A 23,578-nucleotide genomic window follows, 5' to 3' on the forward strand; every position below is an offset into this window, starting at 1 on the left:
ATAGAACTTATCAAGATCGACAGACCCACGCAAAATAATATAACCCGAATAATGATGGCGGCGCCCATGGCAACTTCCGGAATAAGGTGAATACAGTGAATGGCACATTTTTATTGAGCATGACAACATAATATGATTAACAACAATGTTTTGCTTAAGGCCATAGTATACAACATTTTTGCTAAAAATAGACTAAAAAAGCATGTTTTTTGTGCAATAAAAACAACCATAAATGTGTATCCTTACTCTGAGTTTGCATCTCCACAAACCTGACTCTTACTTGAGGGCTTCCTCATGCTGGTTTCCATGGAATTATTGTTCCTTTACTTTATAATCTCTCACAGTATGTCAGCAACATTCTCCATGGTGATGGAGGAGTTTTAACTTTGTATTTTCATGGCAGCATTCAATTTAATTAAATTTAATTTAGTAGTAATATAACAATTTTAGTTTCTTTTACATAGATAATCTCTTCCAAATTAAGAGACATAACCCAAAATGAATTGCCAGTATTCCAGTAGAACCAAAGGTTTTACGCTGATTCTTTGTGTAAAATCTCTCATTTGATCATTAGTTGATATTATCTTGGCCCTGTCTGCCCCACTACTGTCAGTGTAGTTTTGCCAGCATCAGGGCTTGTTTGTGCCTTCATCACAAAACAATGAGCTGACCTCCAAATACCAGGGGCTCTCACCACTTTCTCACCACTATCTCACCGTCGACCACTTCAAAAATATATTCATTTTGAAGTACTCGTAATATCAAGTAGGGGCAGAGCCAAACCTGCAAGTTTTTTAAATCTGCATTTCTAACTTTGAAAATGAAATTCAAATTGTCCGAGTTTCTCAGAGCAGTGATTTGAATAACACAGCGATTAGCCTGTTTAAAAGATCAATATTTAAGGCTAAGTCTCATTACAGGAGTTACACAACCTTGTTGCTAAGCTAAATGGATGTAGCGATCAATACAGGAAAAGGCTAAAGGGCTTAGTGTTGTTTTTGTAATAGCACGTCAGCTTAATGAGACGATGCACTGTAATGTGTTTGGATATTCAACTTCGTAATTTTTTTATCATTTCAGTTTAAAGAAAGATTATTATAAGAGTGTGGCCAAAGGAGACACTCTCTGGTGGCAGCTCTCTCCTCTCGTGTCTCCCATCAGCACAAACAGACTCACTCTTTGAGGAGCTCTCACTGGCCGATCCTTTCCGTGCGTTCGTTCTTTCTGCTTTGTTTCATCCTGGCCCGCAAAGTGCTATCAAGTTGTGCCTTAATTTTCATGTAGCCTGAAAAGTTCCTCCTGTGCTGCTAAAATAAACTAAACACATCTCATGGCCCTTTTAAAATGACAATGCACTAACTTTGCGCAGAAGACAAAAAGCTGTCCTGTTCAGAGCCGCAGTGGGTTCAGCTGATTATGTAAACTATGCATTGAATTAAATATTTTAATTGGGAAATTTTTTTTTTACATAACTAAAATAACAGTATATAGTTCAAGTTTGGTGCATAGATTTAAAAAAATAGGCCAAAATAAGATCTCACCAGTTTAGGCCCAAAAAAAAATAATGCAGCAGAATAGAGGAAGTTATGTTTTGGTTTTTTTTGTGCAAAATTCTCCTGGTGGAATCCCCTAGACTCCTGACACATTTAGATGATAGTTAATGTAGGCTTTTTTTTTTTCTTTTTTCCTTCAACCACATGGATTGGGGATAGGTTACTGCATTGCAAATACTCCTGGTAGAGTTCAGAGCTCCAGTCCGCCCCTGGGTGAGTGTTTGTAGGAGGAAAAGCGCCTGGCACGGCTTCGATACTTATGGGCCCTTTGTCAGTTTGTGGCTCTAGGGCCCTATTAGTAATAATCATAAGAAGGACTTTGTGTGCCAGGAATGGTTATGTCATTATCAATTCTTAATGTTACAATTATTGCAGAAACTATATGACTTAATGATTATTGATCACTTTTTATAATTAACACAGTGGCTTTGGATTACTAGTTTTCACTTCTCTGAATTCTACTGGTCTCTTGTAGAAGAAAACCATTAGAATTTCTATATACATTTTGATATCAATATTGTGCTATATATAATTACTGATAGTAAGACGTGTGTTACTTTCTTTAAGCTCCAGCTTCCTATGATCAAAGTGCATTACTGGAGTAGATAGGAGTTCAATCAGACCATGTTCCTCCAGTAGTTGCTCTACTAGTGTCACCCTGACCCAGGCTAAATCACATGACAAAAACTTCAATAAGAAATACTTGTACTACTCAGCCGTCTTTAAATTTCTAAATATATGACATGCTAAGTACTGAAACTATGACTAGACCAATTATCTATTCAGTAAATCGACTAAGCATGTGTTACTTTACCACTTCAAAATATTTTCCAATTATATATTTGTAAGTTGTAGTCACCTGATACCTGATTTTTTTACTGTCTTAAAACATGAAAAACAGAACTAGTTTACAAAGGCCAAAGTTATTCCTCATTTACCTTATGCATTCATAGCATCCTAATTATTCACCGTGAATTGATTTGGCGTTTTTCACTATAGAGCGGCATTTTACTATGATGGTAAAGCTAACAACTTGCAAGCTAACACTCACACCTGATTAGAGGAAAATGAAATGCTTCCCTTAAATTGCTTTTATTTGCATCTTTTGCAGAAAGAGCTATCGGGACACAAGAACATCGTGGCGTATTTGGACTCCACCATTAATGCCGTGTCTGAGAGCGTGTGGGAAGTGCTTATCCTCATGGAATACTGCAAAGGTACAAGACATAACTGGACTGGCAATTTTTTGGGCATGAGAAGGTTGCATTCAGAAATTTGATGATGTGACAATTTCAAATGTTTTTTTTTTTGTTTTTTTTAAACTCTTTTAGGACAGTTATTGTCCTAGATGTTAAAAGAAAAACAAAAAAGTCCTCAAAACAGTGCATATAACGGGTAAATATTGAAAATTATGATCCACACATAACATTATTTTTATGGAATTGGCTCTACATATTAGTTTTTTTAAATTCTTGCTTTTAATTAGTTAAGTATTTCACATTGTCATTTCGTTTTGTAAGGGCTGTTTATGCACTGCAGTCATGTAATGTAAACTGGGATGTCATTAGTTGCCCAATATGACATGAACACTAGTTAATAATAATAATAATAATACATTTTTTTTATATAGCGCTTTTCAAGACACTCAAAGTCACTTCACAATACATACAAGAATAAAATAGTTGGCTTGTGCTTAAAATCTGGCAGCCCAAAACAAGGAGCTTTTCTGGTTAGAAAATGTATTTGAGAACAAAAACAAACAAGGGTAAACATTAACACATTTTATTTCATGCATTTTTAAAATGTAATTACGAATACATCCATAGAACTGCCTTTTGCTTGCCTGCATGAGATGTTTTTGCTTTGCTTAGAATGTTCAGCAGTGTGCCTGAACTAAGTGTTTTTATTAGAGTTAAATATTTAATAGCCTACTTAAATACAAATAATCTTGATTAATTGCATATTGGGCGCAAAGGTCAAAGGGCTGCTAAATAGCTTTTAATTGTACCATTTAGGCCTAAATATACTGTAGTAACCCCCCAGTGTTGTGCTGTTTTGGCTTGGATATTATTTTTCTATGTATCTGAGACCAAATTATTTAAAATTAAGTGTAATATAATATAAAAAGGCTCAGCATTAACTTATTTTATATTTTTTATAGGATTATAAATGTAGAATTGGAATGTTTTTTTGACCTCTCGAAGCTGAAACTATTTTTCAAATCACATGGCTCTAATCTTGTAGTTGCCTTGTGTCGTCTGCTACTCCTTTCTGCTCATTATCAGCCTATAGAGTCGTGGCTTTAGCCCTGATTCAGCTGGGGTAAAGGTCAGTCCTTCAATTCTGGTGCATTCCTGGTTGAAATCATTTTTCTCCATACTAAACATGAATATCTCCAGTTAGTTTTCAAAGTAAACAATTGACAATTGTTTGACATGAGTGGTAAACATTTTTCAAGTGGGCTCATTGTTCCACAGATCTGGCCAGCAACTTGGTAGTGTCACCTGCTTATCTGTATTGAGATAGATCAGTTTAATGCCACACTGTGGAACATTCATGGCAAAGTAATAAAATCTTCCTGAAGCAGGCTCAACGTGGGTGTAAAATTGTGGGTATAAAACATTTACTGATGAATTGATTGATGTCTCCGCCCCTCTCCGTGTAGCGGGTCAGGTGGTGAAGCAGATGAACCAGCGTCTGAGTGTGGGCTTCACGGAGGTGGAGGTGCTCCATATTTTCTGTGACACGTGTGAAGCTGTGGCCCGCCTCCATCAGTGTAAAACGCCCGTCATCCACCGAGACCTCAAGGTAAACCTATAACAAGCTCAAGCTGGCTAGCCCTCCAGCTAGGTACTCGTAGCAGCCACTTCCGTAATAATCCCCACGAACATGATAAACGGACGCAGACGCAGAACAAAATCCAGACAAACATTAACGTTTGCCTTCCACATATTGAACAACTAATTAATACAGAAAAAAAGTACTAGGAAACAATGTGCTTATATCAAGAGAGATTAAACTGAATCATGAGTTCAATCGACCTTTTTCCATACAAATACCAACAAATACCCGATCTTCAGCTAACTCCTTCACTTCTCCTTGCTACTGTTGTCACATATGTAAATTCTTATAATCCATATAAAATGGCTAGTCGACTAACACAAATATCGGTCGACTAAGTCAGACACCATTGACTGATTAATTGACTAAATGGCTAAAGGACGACAGCTCAATAAATACACTATTCTCATGGTGACATCATCTAAAACACAGGAAGAGGAACAGTGAGCCCCCAAAGATTATTCTAGCAAAAGCAACTTTCCCATTAAAAGCAAAGGCATTGCATTTGATTCCAATAGGACATAAATAATAAGATCAAGAACAAAATGGTCCAAGGCACTCAGATAAGTATGCAGAAATTTTATGTTTTGTCGAGTCTTTATTAGGGCACTGGTCTTAACCTTAAATTGTGTCTTCCCTGAATCTGCATCCTATGAAGAGCACCTGATTCCTCCACATTTGTGTCTCATCAAACGCTCAGCAAAACACTTCTAAAAGGCAGTAAATAATAGTTTTGAACTGAAAAAACAAACAGTGACATTGATTTTTTTTTTTTTAAATAACCAATGTCTGCATAAAAATTGAGCTACTGCAACATGTTTAATGGTTGTCATGTGAATTCTAGTGTTGACGTGTAAAACTGTTAAACATAGTACATAGATATTTAAGAGAGCAATATTACAACATTTTTTTTATTTTTTCCAAATGCTAGGGTAGGTGTGGTGGCTGAAGGTGCTTTAGCTCTGTTGATGCCAGAGCCCCCCCCTCTGCTCCTCTACTACGGCCTTTTTGGACAGGGTGGATCGCTGTGCTCTTTGACCCTCAGTTTTTTGAAGAGCAAAGTCCAGTTCCTCCTTGTCCATTTTCAGGACATTCTTGTCCATTTTCAGGATATTCTTGTCCATTTTCAGGACATTCTTGTCCATTTTCTGGACATTCTTGTACATTTTCAGGACATGTAACTCCTCTTGTGCTTAGTGGAGTTTAGAGGCCTTCACCGTCCTGGACAGTTCCTTGTTGTCTTTATTGGTTTCATCTCCGCTAGTTTCAGTGTCTGTTATTGGAGCTCATTCTTTCTTCCTTCTCTGCTTGGTGGCTTTGGTGTTTGTACTGCACTGGACTTTCTCTTCACTGCTGTTGGCCTCTGGATCTGACCTGGTTTTCATCTCAGAGATTATATTGTCATGTGCTTTAAGCTTTTATTTGGCATTGGATAACTCCTGTTTGAGCTGGACTTTCTCTCACTGAATTGTTATAGAGATATCAGAGCTCCTAGTGTGCATTAATTTGACCTTCTTCTGGAGAGTAGCTCCAAGTCTTTCTTCTTCAGAGGCACCCACTCCTCCTATTGGTCAGTCTCGGTCATGTTCTGTGTGAGTGACAGGTGGAGGCAGCATTCCTTCTAGTGCGTTGTTGTGTCCTTAGGCAAGACATTTTATCCACCTGGCCTAGTATAAATGTGTGTGAGGGATTGGTGGTGGTTGGAGTGTCTGTGCAGATTATCAGCCACACTTCTGTTAGCCACAGCTGCCCTGGAGTAAACTATACCACCACAGAGTATGAAGTGAATGAAAAATTCCCCAAATTGTAAATTTTTTAATATTTATTATTTAATCAATCAGGCTTAAAGGTTCCATAATACACAAAATTGACTTTGTGAGCTTTTAGCCATGTTATAATGCTATGTTATCTCCTCAAAACATACGTGGAGTTGTGCTTTGTTGCATTCACACATGTTTGAGTTATACTTTATTATTTAGAGATGTCTGTCTACGTCTCCAAAGCTTAAAATGCTCTGTTCCACATGAAGCGCTGGCTTTCAAGTTAACAGCTACCATTTAACTTTTAGTTCAGTAGAAATTGGCATTTTCATGGCTGAAATCATCCATGTATGGAGTTTAAAAAGACAGTCTAACACTTTCATTACCACATGACAACAGAAGGTGGAACAGTGTGTTTTCTGTTTGAGAGAAGAACTCAGCCTAAATATGCAGGATTTGTGTGTTAAACATGTGTGAGTGAACTCCAGGTATGTTTGTGATGAAGAAACAACATTACAACATAGATCAGAAAATATCATAATATGAACCCACAGATGGCTTTAGTTGGCCAGGGAAATTTCTAAATGTACAAAAATTATGAAAAAAAAAATCTATCTCAGTGTGATGATGCAATACAGCAAAATGCAATCTACATCACACATCCTATGAATGCAAACTTGCTTTTTCATCCTAAACCATGGTTGGCTCTGACCCCAGTAAAGCCGCCTCATTGTGCCCAGACCGAGTGCTCTGTCAGTGGGCTGCTCCGCTCCTGGTTTGGGCCCGTTTGGACTGGACTCAAAAACAGAGCTCTCTTCAGCTCCACAGACCCATCAGTGTTCGACCCACTCGCGTTACACAACACAGCCACAAAAGAGAGAGGCAGAGAGGGCCGGGGTGAGGAGGGACAGGGAGAACCAGGGCGGCAAGTGTTTACAAGGGATGTAACGTGTCCAAATCTCACTGTACAATGTTATCACGCCGTTCATCTCTGTATGCATTGGACAAATTAAAAAAACACATGTTATTGTTCATCTTAACAGATCCCTCAGTCCTATCATTACTATCGAAATTATTATAGTATAAAATAAAGTATTAAAATGTAATGTTTTTTTGCAATATGACTTAAAAAAACAAACATTAAAATAAAACTACTCACGTTTTTGTTAGTTTTTCCAATAGAAAACAGAAAAAAAACACTTCCTTCATTATGTTTTTATAAAATACTGTTGTTAAAGGTACACTATGTAACTTTCTGATGGTAGTTTGTCACCTGTGTGATTTGATTTCCATGGAAATAGAAAGCTGGAACATTTTTCATACTGAGGAAGTGTGGATTGCATTGTCCTCATGTTTTTTCACACAACCACATTGGAAAAAAAAAAGCTTTTACTTTTGTCTAAAAAGTTACATACTGTGGCTTTAAATAATTACAAAACACTGACTTAATTGACTCTCTCCAAATGAGTAACATCTGTGAAATATTAACGTACAATATTGTCAAACAGTGGCTGCAGTTACATGGCACTCAAAATCTGATCAGCCTAATCAGATTTTTTGGTGTTATGAGATTATTTAAATGATATGTAAAAAGTTAAATCATTAAATTTCTTTCTGATCATGGTTCCTCACATTACTTACATCAGAGTTTTGCTATTTGCCATGTCATTTATGTAGTCTTAAAGATCCTGAACTGAGACTCTAATCAGATTTTAGTGTGCATGAGAACAGGGCCAGTGTCAATCCTGTGATACTGGTTTAACAGATACTGTGGTGCTCTGTTTTTAGGTTGAGAACATCCTTTTGAACGACCAGGGGAACTATGTGCTGTGTGACTTTGGCAGTGCCACTCACAAAATCCTACTGCCTCAGAAAGAAGGAGTGACCGCAGTGGAGGACGAGATCAAAAAGTGAGAATGCTTAACTGAGCCTTTAAATGTAATGGTTTAGAGGAGGGAGAGTGAGGAATATTCACCTTCCCTCCTTGATATCAGAGATTATATTTATGTTTCAAGTACCAACTGAAATCATGATCAGTTTATCACCTCTAGTTAATTTGTGTTTGTTGACTTTCCCACATTTACAGCAGCAGTAAAGCACGATATGTGTCTGCTATCGTCTGTATATGGCCCTGTGTAAACTCCAAACATGAAACTGATTTTATTACTCTGTACTGTTGACCGAGCCTTGTATGTTGTAATGAGTTATGTGTCATTTTTTTTTGTCAGATACACCACTCTTTCGTACCGCGCTCCAGAAATGATCAACCTCTACGCAGGGAAAGCCATCACCACCAAGGCCGACATTTGGGTGAGGGAATGTTTTTGTAATAAAACAAAACCTGTGTGGCCATTTTGAAGAATCTAAAGTATAAAACATGCTTGAGTTAATTCACACTTTTTTGTTTACTATATTCCAGATACGTTCAGTCATAGTTTTAAAAATCTGGTCATGAAAATAACAAAAGAAAACATTAAATATAAAAGTGTACAACAAATAGTGTAATGAAGCAATTATTAGCCCTCTACAGCTCAAGTTTTATTATATTACAACAAAAATACCCCAAATCTCCCCGCTTTTGCAAAGAAATTGTACACACAACAAATTCAATTGTTCCAGCTTTCATATATTGAATAATAAGTCGATATAGAAATTATCGTGACAGGCATAACCTAATGGATATTGTTCAATAGGTGGAGAAAAAAATTAAACATTTTTTTGGCATATCGTCCAGCTGTAATTTACACACAACGTCCACAGACTAAGTGGGTGAAGTTTCTTGCTGAACGACAATAGAATCCAGCCAGACTTGCATTTGAACCGGCAATCTTCTGGTTTTGAGATGACCGCATAACCACCTGTGCTACTGCTTTAGATGGTGAAGGTTTGACAGACTTGCAAAGAATCCGTACAGCTTTCTCTCCTCTCCCATTTCTTTGGCCTAAACAGCTTATTACTCAGAGTCAATGATGAGTTTTCCAGCGGAGTTTCGCCCCAAGCTTCACATATGGGCTGTGAGAAAACACCAGGAAGTCCAAACATGGCCCACATCCTGCTTGTAGCTATAGAGTGTTAGGACCCTCACAGATACTATAAGTGGAGAGTACTGTAAATAGGACACAGACAATTAGCGCCGAGTTTCCTGCTGTTGCCCCCTGCGTTCTCGCTTCCTGTTCGGACTTAAGTCGCAAAGAAGTGAAACACAGCTGGGACTGACACCGAGTGCATATGCAGGTCTACTCATCTGGTTTTTGAATGTCTTTGCCGAGTGTCTCCCCTAACTCTCTTGCCATTTTTTTGTTGTGTTGTGTTCACATATGCACATAGATCACATCAAAATTAGCGATCAGAGATTTGAGATTTTTTTTTGTTTTGTTCATAGCCAATTCTGACCGCAATTGCTGACCGATGGTCGATGAGTTCTGCTTATGTGTTTAGGCCAATATGCAAGGCGGAATTTGCTTATTTGCCTTTTAAAGTATATGATTTTAAATGAGCTCATTTACAGACCTGTTTTTCTACAAATTGCACAAAACATTACTACATTGCTCTCATAACCAGTGAGCCCTTTATACTAAAGTGCTCAAATAAAGCTTTATGCATATTCTATAGGCAGCTGGTAAACCCAAACTAAATATTGGCCTCTGCAAGAGATTTAACCCTGATGGCTGATATGCTAAAAAGTGCAATATCTGATAAATTGGTTGGCCTATATATCACACAGTATCTCTAAATTGGGACTGACGAGGATTATAAGAATAACAAACCAAGTCTAAACTGGGATCTAACTTTTTTTGACACCTGCTACTGGCACTTGTCATTGGCGATTACCTATATGAATCTCGGCAGTACTTGTAGTAGCAGCAGCAGTAGTAGTAGTAGTAGCAGTAATGGTAGCAGCAGTAGTAATAACATTAGTAACAATGGTAATGGTAATACCCCGGTAGTTGTAGCAGCAGCAGCAGCAGCAGTTGTAGTAGTAACAGTTGGTGATCGTCTGTGCTTCCAAAATGGCTTCTCCGTCATCACTTTGGCAGACACAACAAACCCATTTGCTCATTTGTCCTCCAGTGTTCTCTTGTCTCCTCTACATTGCTTCTCATCTCATTTTACTGAAGTGGGCTCAGTGAGTGATCAGTGCATTTACAGGCTCACGTCTCCCCTTTAAGCAGCACTCCCTAAAATGGTACGGCTAATTCCCCCGTCCCTTTAATCTTTGTTTTACCGCCCCGTCAGCACAGAATAACAGAATACAGAGCCAGGAATAGCCCAGACACTTCACACACAGATGTCATATTTGGGTGGGGAGCGCTTTGATCCCCAGACATTAAAGACGTGCTCATAGTGCTAATATGAGAGGCTTTCTGTGGGATACTAGTGCAGTTAATGTGCTATTATTGTACTACTAGGAGTACTTGAAGTGCAATATTAGTAGCAGTAGTAGTACCAGTGGTAGTAGAACGGTAGTTGTTGGCTGTCTGACAGGTTGGAGAAGCTGAAAGCATTAGTTAGTAGTACTGCTACTGCCTCGACCTACTACGTCTATTGCTTCCACTTGTTATTATATAAACTACTACGTCTTCTCCTGATAGGTTTGTTCTGATGAAGTACTGCTGTATTACGTTACTGCTGTTGATACTACATATAATACTTCTTTTTCTCTGTAACTATGTACTACGTTTACTATCATTAGCTGTTAGTACATGTATGATGCCACAATGACAAATTATTAGTAGCTTCATTGATAGTACCATGTGGTTTATACTAGACCAAGCCCACCAGAACGTTGAATCTTATTTGTGCTATTTTTATTTGTTTTATTTATTCTTTTTTTATTGTTTTTTTTTATTATTTTCAGTATCAATTCTCAAATAAGTAACTAGTTTTCGATACTGGTTTCAGTATATATTATCTTGCATTAGTTGCTTTAGTTAGACACCTCTACCACTACTGTACTACACACGCTCAAGAGCTATAAACGTTGTAAAGTTGTTTTGTTTTTCTTAAATACTGACCTGCAAAAGTAAATGGTCAGCTAGTAATCGTGGGTACTTTTGGATTTGAGCTGTAGAGAGTTGAATAAATGACTTCTGTGGCTTATTACAGATACCAACTAACAAAATGGGAAAAACCTGCTTTAGGGTTTTTGTGTCAATGGCATAGATTAGTTTCAGGAGAATCATTTATCTATATTTATATTTTCTTCAGAAACATATCGCACTTAAAAATGAGTTATTGTGACAGGCCTAACTATGCCTCTTCTCATGTGTACCTCTCCTCATATATGTGACTGTGTTTCCTCTCCAGGCGCTGGGATGCTTGTTGTACAAGCTGTGTTTCTTCACACTTCCTTTTGGGGAGAGTCAAGTTGCCATTTGTGATGGGACATTTATCATTCCTGATAACTCCAAATACTCGGCCAAACTGCACCGACTCATCAGTAAGTCCTGCTCATGCAGTTCCAGCTGGTGTACGTACCTGGGCATACCTAGTGTTTCCCATTATTAGAAGATGTCTTTGTAATCCCTCAGTCTTCCAGGTAGGCTCCATTGCAAAAGAAAATTCAATTCGGTCAACTGGACAAACGTTTTAGAGTGAAGATGTTTTGCTGCTCATCCAAGTGGAGCAGAACTGAAGAGGCCACTTGAAAGGATTTTAGACTATTGGGGGCAACCAAAATCTGACAAAAGAAAATAGCCACTCGTCATATAGTCTCGAAACAAACTGAACTATACATTGACATAACAAAATCACACTTTGTTGTCATAAAAAGTAACTATATTGTTCAAGAAAAATAACAAAAAAATGAAATATACGCATTAAGTGGCATTTGTACCCCACAAATTGTATGAGTGGAATTATAATTAAATATATATTTGTGAAACCATAGTCTGTACTTAAAATAGTGGGTACAGTGTTTCCCCTTAATTTTGTTCAAATTGTTTTGCCTCTGTATTTCAGACTGCTGCAGACTATTTGAAAAAAGAGAAAAACGGCACTAGCTGATTTTAAAAATCTTACAGCAGCTTTCAACCCCTAGAGCTAGGATGTAGTTAAGTTTGTGTTTAATTACTCATATACAACAACAACTATCAAATGGATGACTTGAAGCATATTTAGATCATACAGCATGTGCAATACTATTCAAAATGATTTTACACAAATGAATAATACCACAAAGAGAAAGCACTTTTTTTACTGTACACTCCCTTACCAAACAAAAAAGGGTCAGTCTATATATTTAGCAGTTTGCTGACTATATCATTGTCAGCTGTGCCTTTTTCAACTCTTAGTACAGCCTGTGTGGGCAGTTTGAAGTTTCTTCTGACTTGTTTAAACCAGTCTGTTTGCTCAATCATGTTTCACTTCCTTTTCTGGCGATAGATTACTTAAACAACAGCTCTATCTAGTGGCCATTGCCACGTACTGCTATAAAGAAACGGGTTAATCCCATTCATTACACTGGTCAACACTAAATTTATTGTCTAAGATTTTTTAGCTGATTTAGGATCATTTTGATGTGCTGAATCCAAAAATCACATTGGTTTTGCTCAATCAGGTCAACGTTCTGAACTAAGCTACATATTTGTTTTTGGACGATTTTGTTTACATGTATGAGTATTTTCACGTCATATGATGCAAAATTCTGTTATATTTCTCGCCATAAACAAATTCTGAAGATTTTGCATGTGCTAACTTATGACTAATTGTTTTTTTATATTACAAGTGAATGAAATGGCTTCGACTAGAAGATCTTGCAAAAATAAGCCTGACATATTCTGCTACATCTGCGGTGAATACACCAATGTTCCTCACAGGAATCAAGTCACAAGTTTCATAAAGCGTGCTTACCATGCTTATTTTGGGATTAAACTTGGTGACCAAGATGAAGCTTGGGCGCCACACATGGCAAGTCATGCACCGAGTATCTGCGTCAGTGACTAAAGGCAAGAAGAGTTGTCTGAAGTTTGGAATTCCCATGGTTTGGAGGGAGCCGACATCAATGGCTACTTCTGGGCTATTGATGTGACTGGGATCAACAGAAAGAACCGAAGCAGCCTCAAGTATCCTGACCGTGAATCAGCACGTCGTCCTGTAGCTCACTGTGATGAAATTCCAGTACCTGTCTTTGGAGAAGTTCCTGACATCAGTGACAAAGATTCCTCCAGTGTGGTTTTAATGATGATGCTCCACATCCTTTTTCCCAAAAGGAGCTAAATGTTCAGGTTTCCTGAGAATCTGGGATCACTGAGTGATGAGCAGGTGGAGAGATTCCATCAGGACATAAAAGCGATGGAGAGCAGGTATCAGGGACGCTGGGATGCAGTCATGATGGCTGATTACTGTTGGACTCTGAAGAGAGACATCCCTGCTGCTGAGCATTCAAGGGGTTCATAAAAACAGAGGTTCATGTCCTGAATTTTGCACAATGATAACGTAACGTTCCAATTTACATGTACTTACCTTTATCAATTAACATAACGTAACATTTAATTAATACATTCTGTTAGAAAAAATTTTTTTATCTCCTAAAACATTTTTTGGATGAGAAATATTAAAGAAAATCAACTGATAATGTCACAAAATTGTAATCAATTTAGTCAGAAGATCGGATTTTTCAAAATCAAATTAGCATAAAAACCTGACCTGACTGAGAAAAATGGATATCATTTTTGGATTCAGCGGTGCTAAATGGTCCTAATTCAGTTGAAAAAACACAGACAACTTTCAAAAATGTTTTTTTTGTAACCCAGTGTTATTAGTGCCTAATGTGTCTGTATCCCAATGGTGAATATGAGCTCTAGTTTAATTTAGGGCTGCAACAACTAAGCAGATTAATTGTAATTATATTATAGTTTCAATACTAGTTTTAGTGTCAATTAGAAATTATGGTTGTCGAACATGAGATATTATCAAGAACTCTTCATTTGTCATATTTATATATCTACATATTATATTCATAGTTTCAATCATCTTTTCACTAGCTTCTTCATGATTGTATCCTCTTCTTGCAGGATACATGCTCGAGCCAGACCAGGAGAAGAGACCGGACATTTACCAAGTCTCGTACTTTGCCTTCAAGTTGGCTGGGAAAGAGTGTCCGGTGCCCAATCTATTTGTAAGTCTCCCTTAGAATTCCTCATATCTAAAGCAATATTTGTTCAATTGCTAATATATTTTTTTCTCCCTCCCAGAACTCCCCCATCCCCACTTCTTTACCAGAGCCACTAACAGCCAGTGACATTGCTGCCAAGAAGAGCATGACAAAAGCAAGGTAGATTGCATTATATTAAGAAGTCAAGCTCAGTTGTGTCTTGTTTTGATTCACCATTGCATTTTCATCTTGTTTCTTATCAGAAAATAACGTAATCTAGGCTCATTAAGTGGCTTTGAAAAGACTAAAAAACAACCTGCGTGGGCAGTTTTAAGTTTCATATGACTTGTTAAAACTAGGGTGTGCAATAATGTTTCACTTCCTTTTATCGTGACAGATTACTTGAACAACAGCTTCATCTAGTGGCCATTGACGTGAACTGTGTTATGAAAAGAAACATGCTAAATTCCATTCATAATTACTGCATAATGCATCTGTATCCTAATGGTGAATAGAAGCTCTAGTTTCATTTGGGGCTCCAACAATTAAGCAGATTATATTTGACTGATGAATGAATCGATTCAACATGATCAAACACAGACACTTCTTCCCGCCCACTCCTCCTATGGGTCAGTCCGAGTGAGTGACAGGTGGAATTAACCCACCATGATGTAATATGAACTCTCAGACGAAGCAGATGATTTGAGTTTATTTACCACTTAAAGATTATATAAACATACTAAATGTACATGAACCGTGTTAAAATCAAACCTGTGATCAGGCTCTAAGAAAATTATGATAATCATTTTTTAGACCACTTCTTGAAATCTTGTGACGATCACAGTTGACTGTCAATAGCTGTTAGCTGGAGACAATAGCTGTTTATAGTTTCAGTGTGGTTAGCCCCTCCCCTCAGATAGATTTAAAGGCAGTGGCCACCAGCAATCTGACCAGAACTGAAGAAGCGGCTTGGATGAGCAGCGAAACGTCTTCACTCCTACAAGATTTGTCCAGTTGAAAGTTTTAACGTCGTTGTTTGCTAATTGACTGTCAACTAAATACATGGGGTTTGAAGTAGAGATCAACGAATGTATAGATACTTATTTTGTTCTCTTGTGTCCTCTTTGGACTAAAGTATTCAAATTAAACTTTATGCGTATATTATTAGGATAAGCAAAATGTTAACCTCTGTAGATTTAAAGCTCATAGCTGATATGCTAAAAAGTGCAAATATTGGCCATATATCAGTCTGTCTAATTTGAAGTATTGAGACCAACCTGCATAAACACAAGATTAATAACGGAAAAGATATATATTTCCCACCAATCTTAAATCAATCTTTGGATCTCTTTCTTTCAGGATCACAGACTCTGTGGGTCCGACCGAGACGTCCATCGCTCCCAGACAGCGTCCCAAAGCAGCCAACAGTAATGTGCTTCCTCTCAGTAACACGGTCACTCCAGTCAAGATGAGCATGCCTTCTGCTGCCAACGGCAACGGACACAAAGGTTCATCTCAAAATATCTCTGACAGACAGGACGTAGGATGGCTTTTAAAATACTCCATGTGAACGAACGTTGTGATCATTTAACCACATTATAATTGTTTTTCTAATGTAAGGGGGGAACAGCAATATTTTAACAAGCTATATTTTTAACTTTTCTGGTGGAAGGTACACCACTTGCTTGTCTCCATAGAGATCCACATCTAAATTGCAATTATACTAAAACATACGTTGAAATCGTGCATTCTACTGTGATCAGGGCCGTCTCTCCACAGATGTGATCTGTAACTTATTTTTTTATTTATTTATTTGAGGATTTGTGTGTTAAACATGCAAATGGAATGAAACACAATTGCAGTTATGTTTTCAATGAAGAAACAATATTATAACATAGATCAGAAAACAGTGTAATATGTAATCTAATGTAATATAATTTCTTTGCTGATTTTCATTGCTGAATCTATTTCACTAGTTGTAATTTCATGCATGTATTTTGTGTCCTTATAGCGCCGACCCCCAGCTCCACAGCGCCCGCTCTGGCTCCTCAGAGTAACAACAGTCAACAGCACAGAGTCTTGCAGCAGCTTCAGCCCGGAGACCTGAGGCTCCAGCAGCTCCAGCAGCACCAGACTGCTCCACACCCGCAATCGCAACCTCACCCGCAACCTCACCCACAATCTCACCCACAGCATCCACAGACTGGGGCCCAGCCTCAGCATCTACAGCAGGCCAATGCGCAGCAACTACAATATCTACAGGTGAGAATAGGACACGTCCACTCCACAGCCTGTAGTGTTCAGCTGGTTGAATGTGCTGAAGTTGTGAAGCAGTGTGTTGTATTGGCTATTGATTATTTTATTGTCTATTGTAATTGCTAAATGCTTTTTTAAAGTAGTATTTAATATTGCGCTTATTTTTGTTTTGGGCCCCGGGGAACAAATTTTGTTCTGTCGTGTTTCTCTTGCATGTTGTAATGACAAGTAAAGAACCTTGAACCTTCGTTAGTGCTATTATTGCAGTCCTATAGAACATGGACTTTAAAAAGTTTGAAAGCTTGCTTTGGACTAAGCTATGTGGTAAGGCCTATAACTTGACTTAATATCTATTTCTGAAACTTTATAAACAGCTAAATTATTAAAACATTTAGCCATATTTTAAGTTTCAAATGAGTTTTTGTTGGAGTGAAAACCGCATTAGGGACATTTGTTAAGACAGAGCTTACTAGCTGGTTGTGCATGGGAAAAATGAACTGTAAACTTACTCCCGGAGTTTGAAGTTGTCGGGTCTGTTGAGCTCCATTCCAAAGCATTGACTGCACTGAAGAAGAGCAAAGGATCATGGTCTCTGTAGTTCCTTCTCATTTTTTTTAGCCATCTTCTGCCTGCAGCAGAACATTGCATTTAGAAGTTCAAGCTTACAGTTGAATATAATGATGGTCCACAATATTTTTTTTTACTTTGAGTCATTCCTTTCCCTCTTTAAACTAATATTTTGTATGGTTTACTTTTATTGTTACACTAATTGTTGGACCATTCCCATGTGTCCAGTACCAACAAGCCCTGCAGCAGCAGATGTTACTGCAGCAGCAGATGATGATGCAGCCGGCCCTGTACCAGCAGCAGGTGGCTCAGGCACAGTACGCCGCTATGGTGAGTGGCTCTTACAGCTTATGGGAAATCTGTATAATTCTACTCTTAAAACTATAGGGTCTATTTGTGTTCTATAACTCTGAGATATTGAGCTTTAAATTTAAACAGGGAGATGAGTTTTGCTCATATAAACTTAAAAAAACAAGGAACAAGAACTATTTTGACAAAAACATCAGCTAGAAAGCTATAGGTCTAAGAGTATGCAATTTCAAAACGAACAAAAAAAAAAATGTATTTCATTATTTGTGTGTGGGTTTTTTGTGTCCATTTTGATTAGGGTTAGAAAAATGCTGTGAGCTGACTTGCATCTCCACAAACCTGACTCTTATTTGGCCTGGAGCCTGGAGGAAGACCTCCTCCTGCTTGTTTGGCTATAATATTCCACAGTATGGAATAAAATTAATCTCAATGGAGAATGTCCTGAATGGTTTTGACTTTCTAATTCTATGGAATCAAACAGGTAATGTGTCCCCTCCAGAAATGTACTTAAGAAAGTTACATGCAAAAATATTTATTTTGAATTGTGGTGTGTTTTCTTGCAATGTGTTTTTATACTTAAAATAGGATAAATAAAAAATTTACTGAATTGGATACATTTTATAGCTTATGTAGAGATACACTACTAGTCAGAAGTTTGGACACACCTTCTCGTTCAGTGATTTAAAACATTTTCCCCTTTACTACTTTTGACATTTTAGATACTTACAGAAGGCATCAAATATATGATACAAGGATGTATGTATTTGTCACAAAGAAAAAAAAGTTAAAATATGTAAACAATGTTTTTTAATAATGTATTTAACTTCAAATCCTCAAAATCCCCCTTTGTCCAAAGCAGTGATCAAAGCAAAGGTTGGCAGTTTTTAAAAATCAAAAGATATTTTGAGCTTATTTTTTGTTTACCACATTCATGTTCATGTTCATTCATAGTTTTGGCACGTACAATGAGAATCTACAAATAAAAAATGTAAATAATCATAAAAATAACTAACAAAAAACTTAAGCGTGTCCAAACCTTTGAGTGTATGAACTGACCAAAATATTGTCTTGTGACAAGCTGCAAAAATGTATGTTCAGTTACAATAGTTGTGCTCTAGCCAGCATTTTCCCATTTGAAGAGTGAATCCAAAATAATTAGCAAATGACAGAGAAGCACATGGCGACACAGCGTGAAGTTACAAGCGCTTGTTACTAAATTTTACTTCAATGTGCTCTCTTCAAAAAACACTGGCAAAGTCCTGTCTCTCAGTCAAAAACGATTTCCCCTCAGTGCCAAAACTGTGATAGAAACAGACGCTCAAACTTCCTACACGCTTCGTCTTCTCCAAATCTTCTCCAAATTCATATTTACGTCGTTTAAAGCGAGTGAAACCCCACGCGCCCAGTGCGACGTGCCGGGGCGGAGGCATTTCTAGACTGTTCCCTCTGAAACCGGACCATCTGTTTTTGTTTAGAAGGCAATCTGGTCCGAGAGCCGCCCTCAGGGATAGAACACAGGGTGAAGGCATATGAAAACGTGCTCAGTCCCTCCAGACTGCTGCACAGAGACGGGCCAGGACTCACGTAGGAGCCTTTGGGGAGTCTGGGGTTTAAACACTATGAATATGCTGCTTTTGTTGTAGTAGTTGTTAAATTATCAGCTACAGAGGAAGTGATGTATTCAAGTAGAAAGAACCGTGCAAGATCAATTTAAGGTGCACTTTGAAACTTTTATAGTGAAAGGTCCACCTGCTTTTAGGCCTGTCACGATAAATACTATATCAGATCAGATCAGAATCCTTTTATTGCCATCGTTTGTGAACACAGTTCACAAACTAGGAACTTATTTTGGTGATAAAGTGCAACATAAAACATAAAACACACTGAATAAATACAAATAAGGGCATGCACGAAGTAAAAAAAAAGATATGCTTAAAAATCAAATAAAATACTTAAAGGTAGAAAATATATACAACAGCAGCATCAGAACAACAGTGCAAACATGACTTATTAAAGTGACCGGTGTTATAAAGTGTCCAGTTTAGTGCAAATATTATAAAGTGTTCATGAGACAAACAGCAGAGGGAAAGAAACTGTTCTTATGGCGAGAGGTTCTGGTCCCAATGGACCGTAGCCTCCTGCCAAAGGGAAGTGGCTCAAATAGTCCATGTCCAGGGTGAGAGGTGTCAGCTGCTATATCAGCTTATCGTTGAACACATGACAGATGGAACAATACTTTTTGGGGGCCAATATTTATAGTGGGTACTTTTTCTTTGTACTTAAGGGAAGTATTTGGTTAATTTTCTGTACTATGATGGAGATTTGAGCTGTAGAAGGTTGAATTATGAACTTCTAAGACTCATTATAGACACAACCAAACTACTTAAGTCCTCCATTCTGTTTCTCTTCTATTTATTCCAGCACATATTTTTTAACAATATACTACATTTAGAATACTTTTTGGGAGATAAATTTGCTTTATGGTTTGGTTTCAGTATTATTGTTTTGTTTATACTGTACATTTACTTCAGCAATATATCACAAATTTGTTATTGTGACAGGCCTACCTGCTTGTCTCCATGGAGACGTTATTGCGTTGTCTAGAATGTTCCACAATATGGGATGAAACTATTTATATGAAGACAAATGGGTAACACCATCAAGCCAAGTTACAGGTCAGTTCTGTCAGGCTGCCCACAGAAACAATGCATGCTTTTTGAAGGTTATTTTTTAGAAATAAAATGCTTATAATTGAATGAATACCAGATGGATATGTTTAATTCCTGCGACCATAACTATATTAACTACTTATTCAATACATGGTAGATGGAAAAATATATTTTAGGGCTCAGTATTTAGTGCTGTAGGCCTTAAGTCATTTAGTTGAATGATTGGTCAATGGCGTCTTAGTCGACTAATCATTTTATTTAGAAAGGAGAAGTTAGTAAGTGAATTAGCTGAAGATTTGTTTTTGGGGTTTTTTTTGGTATTTATATGTAAAAAGGCTAATTAAAATTGATTCACAAGTTGAGTCTGTCATATACATTGTTCCCTTGTACTTTTTCCAGCATAAATTGATGTTTTTTTTGTTTTGTTTGTGAGTGCAGTTTAAATCAAATGCATAGACATGTAACAGTTTGCCACTCTTTTTAGTCGATTAATCAATTGGCAGGACGTGTCTTTAGTCGACCAAAAACTTCTATAGCCTTAGCAATATTTCTCTTTTGTACATTTTCTTTGTGACTGTGGGGGATTTTTCACTATTATTGTTTACTGTGATTTGTTTTGTAGCAACATATCGTGCTCCAAAATGTGTTAGCGTGACGATCCTATTCTTATCTACAATTAACATTTTAGACAAAGCAATATCATTTCCATGGAGATGACCATTTCTGTTTAAAGGTGCACTATGTAACTTTCCTGGACTATTCCTATTAGCAATGGGTTGTATCAATATTTCTTTTTTTTTTTTTGGGGGGGTTAAACTTCAAAGTGTTTATGTTCTGAAAAATGCCATTTTACTTTTGGTTGAGTAAAAATAGGTTAGAAAATACTTGCACTACTAGAGCTTTTAACTTTCATTCCCTCAACCCTCTCTTCCTTAATATCCCCAGTTTTCCAAATCCAGCCGTGAAATCTAACCACATTCATCAAATCACACACAAAAAAAATCATGAAATCACAAAATCATTGAAATCATTGTGGTCCATCCCTCATCCCTTCACCCCTGTTCCCTTTGATCCCAACAGTTGCACCAGTATCAACAGGCATTTGTGCAACAGCAGCAACAGCAGCAGCAGCAGCAGGTGCATCTTCCACACACGGGACAGCACAGCGCCCCCTATCTGTCACCCTCACCACTGGAGTTTCAGATGCCCCTGGGGTCATACAATGCCACAACACCTACCGCTGTCCCCACGGCAACTGTGCAGATGGGAGGAGGGCCATCACCTGCGGAGACGTTTGCTAATACTAGGTAAAATAAAGAGGCTAATCTGGGACTAAACCAGGACTAAATTCAGGACTATACCAGGACTTTAAAAGGACTTAATGTTGTTCTGCTGGATTTTTCATGACTTTAAGACAGTAAAGAACACAAACAGTTTGCAGTGGTCCAACTTTAGTCCTGACTTTTTATTTTTATGTTTTTTTCTATTTAAAAATAAATAGAAAAGACAAACAAAGGACCTATAAAATCAAACAACCATATTGGAATAATGAATTTCAGAATATGTGGCAGTATGAGGTTTGTCAATCGATGAGTGTGCCTTTTATTTACATTTCTAGGGTCAGGTCAGGTCGGAATAGAAATTAATTGTGTGAAATTCAGGCCATTACATAAGTCTCCTCCCAGCCAGTTAATATAAACATATATATCACACATTATCAGGACCTCATAATTTTCTAGTTTAGAAAGCAGCATGACTAGATCATTAAGGGCATTTTTTGGTGCTGAAGGTCCATGATCAGTACCAGCAATAGCTATGTAAATGATCCTGATCAAAAACTGGCTATAGGACAGAGACGGATAGTCCAGACATCTTGAGTAGGAGAATAGAAGGTCCACAGACAGGCAATCTAAACAAAGTGGTGTGGCCATTTATGTTAAAAATCACCTGTCACAAACAATGAAAAACTTTGTCATTTTCAATATTGATTATCTTCACTTATTTAATTTGATTGCCAGGTTTCAGAAAATGTAAATATATCTGGATCTGTTTCATTTGCCCAGACTTGAATGTAATCTAATTTAGATGGAATTATTCACATTAGTGTGTATACAATTATCAGTCCCTTTCCCTTGTCTTGAAGTTTTGCATAGCAAATAGGCCTGTCTCTTTAGGGATACTAGGCTTATTTGAAATTGACTGGGATCTATTTGACGCCTGGAGATTAGGTTTCTTAGTAATATTGATATCAATTTAGTTACACAACCTCAGATTTTTTTTCATGAAATCTGCTCATTAAGTTGTTTTAATGTGTAATCTGAGCCGGTTTTATCAAAGAGTCACATGAGTTGCTGTTTTTCCTAAGCATAAGAAGTCACTCAGTAGGACTATTAGGTAATTATCAGCAGTTTTTTCCATTGGACCAGACATTACGAATTGTTTCCCCGACGTTAGCACCGATTTGATGTAACTTTTCAACACCTCGGACTGTTGTAATTGAATTTAATTTACTACAACACTTACCTTATGCATTTTGAGCAACCTGTTTATTCACAGTAATGAGTTTATGCTTTTCACAACTTTGAGACGCCTGAGCATTTTTTTTCTATCATGGTAAAGCTAAGAACAAACAAACAGGCTAACATGCACTTCCTGATTACTGGAAAATAAATGGCTTTAGAATCAGATGCAGACAGTACATAGACTTACTTTGACCTCAGGAGCTGTTTATACGAGCTGTATGTATTGGGGACAAATGTAGCTCAAATACATGGGTAGTCTTTAACCAGGTCTAAACCAGGACTAGACCAGGACCAGGTGATGTGACTAAACCATGGCCACAGGACTACACTGACTTAAAATAATATTACACTATTAAACTAACATTGACAATCCTCACATCACATTGACTTGTCTTTTCTCGTGTGTTGAGTAGGAACCCCCTGCTGCCTTCAGACGCCCCCCCCTCTCAGAGCAACCCCCCTGTGGTCAGCCACCCCCCTGACATGTCCCGCTGGAACCCCTTTGGAGAGGACAACTTCTCCAAGCTCACAGAGGAGGAGCTGCTGGACCGCGAGTTTGACCTGCTCAGAGCAAGCAAGTGACACTGCTACTGCTAATGCTAATGCTAATGCTAACCTACCAGACCTCAAAATGTAAACTTTTAATAGTTTAGTGTTGTCCACACAGTGTTTCAAAATTAACATATACATTTATAAGGGACTGCTTTTTATGGAAAATTTGTGGAGCCAATCCCAAACAAATGGCAACAAGATTCAACTTTTGTGGATCACAAGTTTAGATATTTCTTTTAATAAAAAAAAAAAAAAAAACCCTAATCACTAATAAAGCTTTTGACCCCGGCGCATCTTAAAGTGCATTTAACACATAAATACATTTTTGGTTTGGTGGGGTAGTGCCTGTAGAAAATATTCATCATAATTTTACATTAGTCAAGTGACAGTTTGTGAATAATAGTTGAAAACAAAAAGTTGGAAAATAATTTACACACAAGGCATTTTGCTGACA

The 23,578-nt window shown here is 37.5% G+C and overlaps 1 protein-coding gene across 1 annotated transcript in view; it reads left to right on the top strand.

The window, feature by feature from the left end:
• The window catches only part of bmp2k (BMP2 inducible kinase), a 53,896-nt gene that overhangs the window by 18,282 nt on the left and 12,036 nt on the right, over positions 1–23,578 (top strand). The window contains exons 3-14 of the mRNA XM_033972731.2: positions 2,665–2,770; positions 4,219–4,361; positions 7,943–8,064; positions 8,383–8,464; positions 11,462–11,594; positions 14,170–14,273; positions 14,350–14,429; positions 15,609–15,757; positions 16,261–16,511; positions 17,301–17,402; positions 21,131–21,357; positions 22,986–23,146. Coding sequence (XP_033828622.1) covers positions 2,665–2,770; positions 4,219–4,361; positions 7,943–8,064; positions 8,383–8,464; positions 11,462–11,594; positions 14,170–14,273; positions 14,350–14,429; positions 15,609–15,757; positions 16,261–16,511; positions 17,301–17,402; positions 21,131–21,357; positions 22,986–23,146 — 1,660 coding nt within the window. The remainder of the gene's footprint in view (positions 1–2,664; positions 2,771–4,218; positions 4,362–7,942; positions 8,065–8,382; positions 8,465–11,461; positions 11,595–14,169; positions 14,274–14,349; positions 14,430–15,608; positions 15,758–16,260; positions 16,512–17,300; positions 17,403–21,130; positions 21,358–22,985; positions 23,147–23,578) is intronic.

The sequence above is a fragment of the Periophthalmus magnuspinnatus genome, chromosome 9, assembly GCF_009829125.3.
Source record: "Periophthalmus magnuspinnatus isolate fPerMag1 chromosome 9, fPerMag1.2.pri, whole genome shotgun sequence".
In the NCBI taxonomy this organism is placed as follows: domain Eukaryota; kingdom Metazoa; phylum Chordata; class Actinopteri; order Gobiiformes; family Gobiidae; genus Periophthalmus; species Periophthalmus magnuspinnatus.